General features: G+C 44.9%; 1 protein-coding gene across 1 annotated transcript in view; it reads left to right on the top strand.

Moving 5' to 3' along the window:
• Positions 1-3,823: 3,823 nt before the first annotated feature.
• The window catches only part of CXCL12 (chemokine (C-X-C motif) ligand 12), a gene marked incomplete at its 5' end in the record, with an annotated part of 9,575 nt that continues 4,866 nt past the window's right edge, over positions 3,824-8,532 (top strand). The window contains 2 exons of the mRNA XM_010081357.1: positions 3,824-3,986; positions 7,568-7,654. Of these exons, the coding sequence (XP_010079659.1) occupies positions 3,824-3,986; positions 7,568-7,654 (250 nt within the window). The remainder of the gene's footprint in view (positions 3,987-7,567; positions 7,655-8,532) is intronic.

Here is an 8,532-nt window from a genome sequence, read left to right on the forward strand (position 1 = left end):
CGCCTGTGAGGGCGAATGTGGGTCCGGAGCGAGATGGGGAACCGCTGCCGGTCCTCACCAGGGCTGCAGCCCAGACGGGGGGTGCAAGACTGGGGGACGAGGGGCCGCCGGGGGCTCAGGGTCTTCCGCTCTCCTCCCTTCTGGCAGCCCTTAGCACAGGTCTTTATGGCAGGGGGAGGGAAAAAAAAATACCTGAGTAAGGAAGCAGTTTAAAAGAGTTAGAGAAATACTAGTGTAAGGAGAGACACTCCCATCAGCTTGCAATGATAAGAGTCGAGTTTTTTGCCTGCTTCTTTGCATGTCATGTAGTTCTCTCAACCCTGATCCAGATGAGGGCTTACAGGTCTACCTTGTCCTGGAGGGCAGGTGAGCTCTGAATTCTTCCTAGCCACCCTGGTAACACTGTATCTGCCTATCACAGCCTCACTCCTCAGGAGAACGGCGCTATTCTAGTCTTGAAAAGTTGCTAGCCATATCCTGATATTGACAAACGCATCCTTGGATTAACAGGAGTAAAACGATGCTTCCTTCAAACATTTTGCCTGTTCATGCCCAGCCTGCTTGCTTGAATATAGTTTCCCTCTCCGTTCAAGTGCCTAGAGCTTCTCAACCCACACAGCAAGTTACTGATGATAACTCTGCAACAGAACTGGCAACTCGTTTGTTTCCTTACTGTCCAGTTCCAGTGTAGGTGAGGCGAGGCAGATCCCTACCGGGTGAAATAGGTGCCATCCAACTTTGACAAGTGTCCACTCTATGAGGGAGATTTTTGTGAGCGCTTTGTCTCTAGTGAGAATCTGCCAGCAGAAGTGGGCATTCAGAGCCAGCAAAACTCAGCTTTGAGTTAGAAAACAGCAAAAGTATTTCTTATTTAAAAAACCCCAACAAGCAACAGCCAAAACCAAGAACACTTTCAGTTGAGACCAAAAGAAGTGTTTTCCTTTTCTTGTCATCTAGGGAGATAAGGCTGAAGGAATGATACTGAGATGTCTGAATAGTGTCTGTCTCTTTGGTAACTTTTGACTAAATTCACCCCTTTCGACCAAATGTGCCAGACAGATAAAGGTCTTGAAAGCTTTATATGTACCATCAGTTTCATGAAAACTGGTGTTTTCATCTAACAGTGCTATTAACAGACTGTACTAATTCATCCTACTGAGAGAATGGCTTCAGCTTCTGCTTAGGATTTATTAGACATCAGAGAACCTACACAGCATTTACTCCTGCAGTACAAACCTGTAGAATAAGTGGCTTGCTTAATCAGCTGTACTGTGCATGGAACAATTTGTTTCAGATTTTTAGATGAGATGAGGAAGAGATGTTTGTCAGCCTTGGGGTCAGACCAGCAATGTCCTGTTCCCAAATTATGGCCTCAAAATGTCCCCTTCCCCTTCTACTTTAGCATGGTAGAGATTCTTGTACTAGTTTTCCCTGTTTTTCAGCCTTGCTGACAGTGAACTGCAGCTAAGCTCTCGCAGCCCGAGTGGAGCGCTGGGGGTGCAGTGGCAGGAGATACTGGTTCCCTGTTAGTGGTGCTGAGAGCTGACCCAGTGCCTGTGCTCCGGCTCCCTGGTGCTCTGTGCATGTTGCTGGTCACCGAGCAAGGGCATGGAAACACCAACGGGATTCTTGTGCTAGGAAGGGGAGTTGTCATTCCGCCTTACATCGGTGTGAGAGAAGAACACCAAATGCTAGGGCATCACCTCTTTCTTGCTGTGCTGGATGTCCTTTCCTGGGCAGGACACAACTTTGGGAATTACAGACATTTTAGTCATGGCTAAACTTTCTCTGCTCCTGATTTCAAGTGGTATGGGATTGAAAGTCCCCCTCTCAGTCTCAGAGAGAACAGGAATGATCTAGGTGTCCTGCTCCGGCAGGGGGATTGGACTAGATGATCTTTCGAGGTCCCTTCCAATCTCTAACATTCTGTGATTCTGTGATTCTGTGTGATTCTGTGAATGCATTCTCACATCATGATCTGAACAGTTCATCTCTTGCATATTTAGGTAAAGCTTCCTTAAATTTGTTTGGTACAAGCCTGCAGAGGCACTTCTCTGCAGCTGTGCTGAGTGTTGTTATATGGCTGCATTCAACTTCAGCCTCCCTTTCCAGTATAAACCCACTGATGCATGGCTAGCAGGCATAGATTTGCAGTGGGAAATCCTAGTGCCTTTCTCCCTCCCTTCCACATTAGCCCTAGTCGGTATAGTGCATGTTTGCGAGGCTCACCCTGCGGTCCTCCTTCCTCTTCCCCCTGCAGACGGGAGCTTCTCCCATTTATTAACTCATAGATGAGTTTGGACAGCCATAAAGATGATCAAAAAAGTCCTCCAATTTTATTAACTTATACTCCAGATCCTGGTGTGAATCTGGAAGAACTCTGTTCCCACTAATTAATTCCTCTGTGTTTGCCCATCTGCAGGTGGGATCTGGTTATGGCTTGTATCTTGGTAGAGGCTTTTGGAAAAAAGGGGTTTCCCTCCTGAGGGTAATTTCACTGTTGTCTGTGGTTATGTGTGCTAGAAACAGGCACTGGTAAATGTGCAATATATGTAGATCAGCTGCACTTTAGAAAACCTGTCTCTTTTCTCACCTTCCTAGACAGCAGTTTAAGGATTCCAAGCCTTTCCCTCCTCTTTAGCTCTCCATCTGCCTTTAAGGGAGCTGGGTTTGGATGCTGCCAGTGCTCCTGTGTGACTAAATCAACAAGGCGGCAAATTGCCATGTGGGATCTAAAGCCCTGTCAGATACAGATCTGACCATCTACAGCATGAGCCAGACCTTATGGGTTAGGTCCCATTTAATTCCTCTCCAAGGCTGAAAACTGCTCCAGTGGGAAATCGTTTAAAATCTTAGGCAACTCCTCTGAGACTTCCAGGCAAGGCTTCTGTGTTTGTATTTTAGTGTGCATGGAGCTTTGAAACTTATACACAGAGTAAGGACCTTATTTATGTGCACTTGGTTGTCAGTAATTCAGTTCTTCCATGGAGCAATCGGGTTGCAGGACTCCATCAGAGGCTGTGGTGAGAGCCAGGCTGCTTTTCTCAGTTCTGCATATTCATTGCTGATTTTTTGTTTAGGGGGCTCAACTTAATTCTGTCCCTAATGTTGGCAGTGACAAGAGTCTCATCCAGTCTGGTCGTCCCCGATTAGTATATGGAGAGTGCCCTGCCTGGAACTGTCTCTTCGGATTGCTGTTACTTTGCCACAGACCAGGAGTTCAAAAGACTCCAAATCTCTCCTGCGAAACCATCATGATCCCGCATCTCTGGGTCGCACCTCCTCTGCGAATATCCCGGCTGGGAGTAGAGGTTGGCGGCAGTGGGGAAAGGTCAGCTGCTGGGCCCTGGGAAAGCCTGAAAGACTCAGGGCTTTTCTGTAGCCCCTAAGTCCTCCCAGTGAAAAGCCTGCACCTGAGCCGAGCCGTTTTGATCTGAAGCCTTTGGAATTCATAGCTTTCTTCTTGCTACCTTCTAATTTGGCCTCGGGTCAAAATCATTTGGCAAGAACAACAGTGAGGACAAGTGCCCGTTCTTTTGGCCTTTATCTTGTCTAATTACCAGGAGCATCCCTGCACAATGGAGCAGCTCCTTATTCTAATCTCTTCTTCTTTACTTATCTCCATTTTCTCTCCCTCTTCTTTTGTCTTCCAAAATCCCACGCACAATTATTGAAAGGCTGGGGCCTGGGGTAAAAGGATTGTGCTGTGAGCAGTGGGCAAATGCTCTCCCAAAGCTACAGCTTTTCTATTGTGTTTTTTTTCACCTGCATATTTGGAGGGCGTTTCTGTCATCCTTGTCTGTTTATCTGTGCTGCTGACCAGGAACAAGAGGGAGTAACGTGTCCTTTCTCTCCCTGTGTCCCGCAGAGAAACCCGTCAGCCTGACTTACCGATGCCCCTGTCGATTCTACGAGAGCAACGTGGCAAAAGCCAACATTAAGCACCTCAAAATCCTCTCCACACCCAACTGCTCACTTCAGATTGTGTAAGTCTTACTCTTTCAGCTGGGTGCAAATCTCAGGTGTCAAAAAGAAGAGTCACAGATCTAGTTCTTGCTTTGGTGGCTGCAATTCGGTCTGTTTCATGCCATAATTTCCAATTCATCTCATCATCCCATGTGTCAGATACAGCTGGACCCTGCTTTACCCCACACAAAGGAGCCCCGCTAGATGTTTCCCAGCTGTGTTCTACCTCTGTGATCTCCCTGTGACTATGTGATCCCATGTCCTGTTCCCTCATAGGTATGTGAGCAGGCATGTCAGACAGCACTGTCCATTGCCTTGGATGTGGAACTTCACACCTTGGGGAAAAGACTCTGTGGTGGTCTGAGTCTTCTAATGCTCCACTTCTCCACAGAGAGGAGCTAAACAAGCAAAAGGAATTCCTGGGTTTCATGTAGCCTCCACAGGCAGTGCAGACCCTAAACATGCACTGGCCTGATCTAGGGGCACGCTTAACCAAGCAGGGGCTGACTCCGATAAATCTCAGATCACAGCAGGACAGAGGTGATGGGTTCTCAATGGAAAATAACCTCTTCATTTTTGCTGAAAAAGAAAAATTGCTTTTCATGAAAAATGGGATTGTAGGTTTGTGTGTGTGTGTGGTTTTAGGAAGGTGGTTTTGGTTCATTTGTTCATCAGTGACCCCCTGCCTCCTCTCCCCAAATTCAAAACCTTCAGAAGAAAAACAATAGCATTCATCTTTTCATTGCAAGGGAGCCTTACTACTATTAACTTCTGTTGACCTCACGTAAGAGGGTCTCAGTGACTAGACTGGGTTTCTGCACAGTGCTCCCATCACTAGTTCTGTCTTTGATCCATGTCGAGCTCTTGCAGTTGCAACTCAAATACTGTAGAAATCCATTCTTTGTCATCCAAAACATTTCTGCACTCAGAAAACTTAAGTGGTTTCATGATATTTCTCAAGAATGTGCAGATGTATTGAAGAGCGTCTATCCGTTCATGAACCAGTTTTTATTCGTATGATTTTTTTCTTTTTTAAACCAGTCTGGGTAGATCATACACATTTTCTCATGTGTGCTTATGCCTCAGGATTTGGTGGAGGACAGTGAGAAAAATGTAAGCCTCAGCTGAGAAGTCATTTCCTTTCACTAAAATGTCAAAACCAGCTGTGACTAACTCTGGTCTCTACCTATAAACAATTTTGGAGGCAAGCATCCAAAATGCAATAGTGTATGGATTTGTGCTCTGGGACCATCAATGAATGTCATAAGGGTCCCAGCACTAAGGCTTTGTAGAGGATTTGGAATTTCTGGAGTAGTTTCAAGAAAATGACAGGCAGTTAAGACAGGATAGAGTATACATTGATCTCTTAATTAACGTGGGATCATAGTCATTAGAGATAGATAAGAGCATGAAATTCAGAAACACAAAACAACTCATGTTCTTGTCCATTCCTGACCCAAATGTGTTTGTTCGCAATGTGATTTAGTGGCACATGGAACACGTGAACCTACAGTTCGCCATCTTTTTGTTACTTTAAAAAGTTAGGTACTTAAAAACTTATCTCCAAATACCCCTGAAACATCATGAGTTTGAACTAGGTCTTTACTGAAACAGAAGCTGAAATAGAATCAAAACTAACATATAGATTTTTCATCTTGATGTTTTTAAGCACACTCTGAATTTAGTGGGTATGCATTATACAGTGGAGGTGTAAGTAACTTAAAAGCTACCATTTTCAGGAGTAGAGAATCTCGGTGAAATTATGTAATTCCAAGGAAAGATTTTGTGTTTTTTTTTCATAGAATCATAGAATGGTTTGGATTGGAAGGGACCTTAGAAATCATCTCGTTCCAACCCTCCTGCCATGTACTCCAGGTGGGGTCTCACGAGAGCAGAGCAGAGGGGCAGAATCACCTCCCTCAACCTGCTGGTCACGCTTCTCTTGGTGCACAAGTACATTCCCCTTTATGGTTGAGGGGAATTGTACCCAAGCCTAAGAGCAGGCTTGCATCTTTGGTTCTATTGGAAGTCATCTCTCCAAATAAAAAAATTTCCTCTGTCAATGTCTGCTTCTATGGAGCCCACCCTAAATTCCCTGCTTTTCAGTACAGTGAAATAGGTATTTTTAGCATGCAATTAATTGCACCCTAAAGTAGACACCTAAACCAGTTCAGATTAACAATTGCACTTGCCTAGGTCTCTGCTGTGTCTATACAAGGAGCAGGGGCTGACAGGCTCAGAAATAAGTCTAGAAAAATCAATGTCTTAATTAAGACGTTGTTCTCTCACCTTAGTTAGGTGAGAGGAATTGCACTGCATGTAGCTGGAGGCTGGTTATGTGTGCTTTTGGTTCTGTACCCTGCAAGGCCAGCTCGAGTGTTCCCAGGCATTGCTGACATCAGCAAATCCATTCATAGTCTATGTTGGTATCACTTCACTGGAAATACTCCAGCTGGGCACTGCTGTAAGGGAAATATGAATTAGGCACATTCATCTCTTTATTGGTGCAAGGCTTGCAAGAGTGTTAGATGTGTTTATGTTACAACTGTGTTGTTGCATAACTTCAGACCAAGGAGCCTTTTTGACCTGTTATTTCTTACGCCATAGTTTTATATTCTGCAGATTTCATTTTATAAAACAGGGAACATTTTGGCTTCCATCCAGCAAGTACTGAACTTATTCCTATGGGCATTTCCATGAAATTGCTGTTCTTGGCACTTTTGCCTGGCAGGCAGGCTGTTCAAGGGGAAATTTCTGCGCAGCTGTGGCAGAGGCAGGGTGCTTCAGGGAATGTGGGAAATCACAGCACTCTCAAGAGGCCCTGAGATCTCTGGAGGGTGAGACCTGCTGATGCAGGTGAAAAGATATTTGTACTGCTTCTGTATGAAAGATGCAGATAGCCCAAATGCCAAATTCACAGGGAAGTAAAATTAGCTAAATAGTCTGGTGTGGAAAGTGCAGCTTGGACATCCAGGAGAAAACCCTCAGGAGGTTTCTGCTTTTGTTTCCAGTGCTGAGTGAATAGTGAAAGAAAACTTGCCTCTGTCACTATAGTACTTGCAGTTGTCTTCCTGCCTGCAACCTGTTAGTTCAGTTTTGTATAAAACAAAAAGCTAATGAGTGGCTAGGCCCTTTCAGAGTATCCAAGAGGTATGGTTTGGTGTCTGTCCTCAAAATTTGTGGAACTTCAATTTTAGGTTGAATCTGAAAGCTGTTCTTAATTCATTCCTTGCAAAAAATGACCTGGATTTACTGTGTCTTTATTTCCAAATTAATTTAGCTGTTGTCAGCACTGAACTCATTACAGAGCAGGTACGAACTGGACAACTTAGATTCGAGTTCTGTATCGGTCACACCCTCACATGCATCCCAGTACAGACCACGGGAATCAGTGTCAGAGGAGACAGATGGTACCAGTGCTTCAAAACCAGGGATTTTTATAATAGGTGCCTCAAGGAGAGCAGGAATAACCCATATTCTTCGTGGGTTAACTGTGAACAGCACTGACACCCAAGGAAAATAAGGCGTCAGGGGGTGGGTGGTGTGTGTGGGCTGAGCAGCATTGCACACTAGACTCACTCTGACTTTTCTCCTTTGGCAGTGCAAGGCTCAAGAGCAACAGCAAGCAAGTGTGCATTGATCCCAAGTTAAAGTGGATCCAGGAATATCTGGAGAAAGCTTTAAACAAGTAAGGCAAGAGACAAATGGACTTAACAGCTAACATCCTGAGTTATTAAAGGGTAGAACATTAAGGGCTGGCTTTTACCATGTGGACAAAGTACTCGTGGAATCAGATATTTTTTTGAAGATGGGTTTGGAGTTGACCTAGTCTGTATTACAACAAAAGCTATTAGTATATCCTAAATGTTAAACTAAGAGTTTTGCCAGGGTTTGAGGCAAAATCTGTCCTAATGAATCTGTTTTGGGGTCTCCAACTCATCCTCTTTTAAAAAAAAGCCGTTCTCACAAGGAAAATGCTTCCTTTATGCCCCTTCTTCCCCAAGCCAAACTACAATTACTTCAGAATCTATATTGTTCCACTTTCTTTGGAGCCCCTTCTCCATGTTACACTGGGGGTCTGTTTGCACAGGCAGCTGAGGCTTAGGGGGTCTTGGCATTAAAAATTGTTTCTCTGCTGGCCAGTGTGGAGTGCTGTTAGTATCGGCCAAGGCAAGATGTACTGCCATGAATAAGGCTCTCCCACAAGGCCAGGGGAAAACCAGCCATACTTGGCAAATTCAGACTTTCAAAATCTACTTTTATTCTCCTTGAAAGTGGGTGATTGTGGCTATTCTGAGGTGGACCAAGCCCATCTCAGTTCAGTTTTATAGTGAGCAAGAATAGCACAGAGAACATTTATGTGCTGAGTTGCAGGGCTCCAGCCTTCCTGAGATGGAAGATGAGACAAATAATGGTACAAAGCATTTCCTTGCTTGCCCAGAGCCCTGGGTTGCTGTTGATCCATCAGTGGCGCTTTGGCCAGCAAGCCTACCTGTGCACTCAGTATCCCTCCCACCCTTGCCACCACATTCCCACCCCTCAGTAACTGCTGGGCTGTAACCATGC

Source organism: Pterocles gutturalis, unplaced genomic scaffold (genome assembly GCF_000699245.1).
Source record: "Pterocles gutturalis isolate BGI_N339 unplaced genomic scaffold, ASM69924v1 scaffold21039, whole genome shotgun sequence".
Classification (NCBI taxonomy): domain Eukaryota; kingdom Metazoa; phylum Chordata; class Aves; order Pterocliformes; family Pteroclidae; genus Pterocles; species Pterocles gutturalis.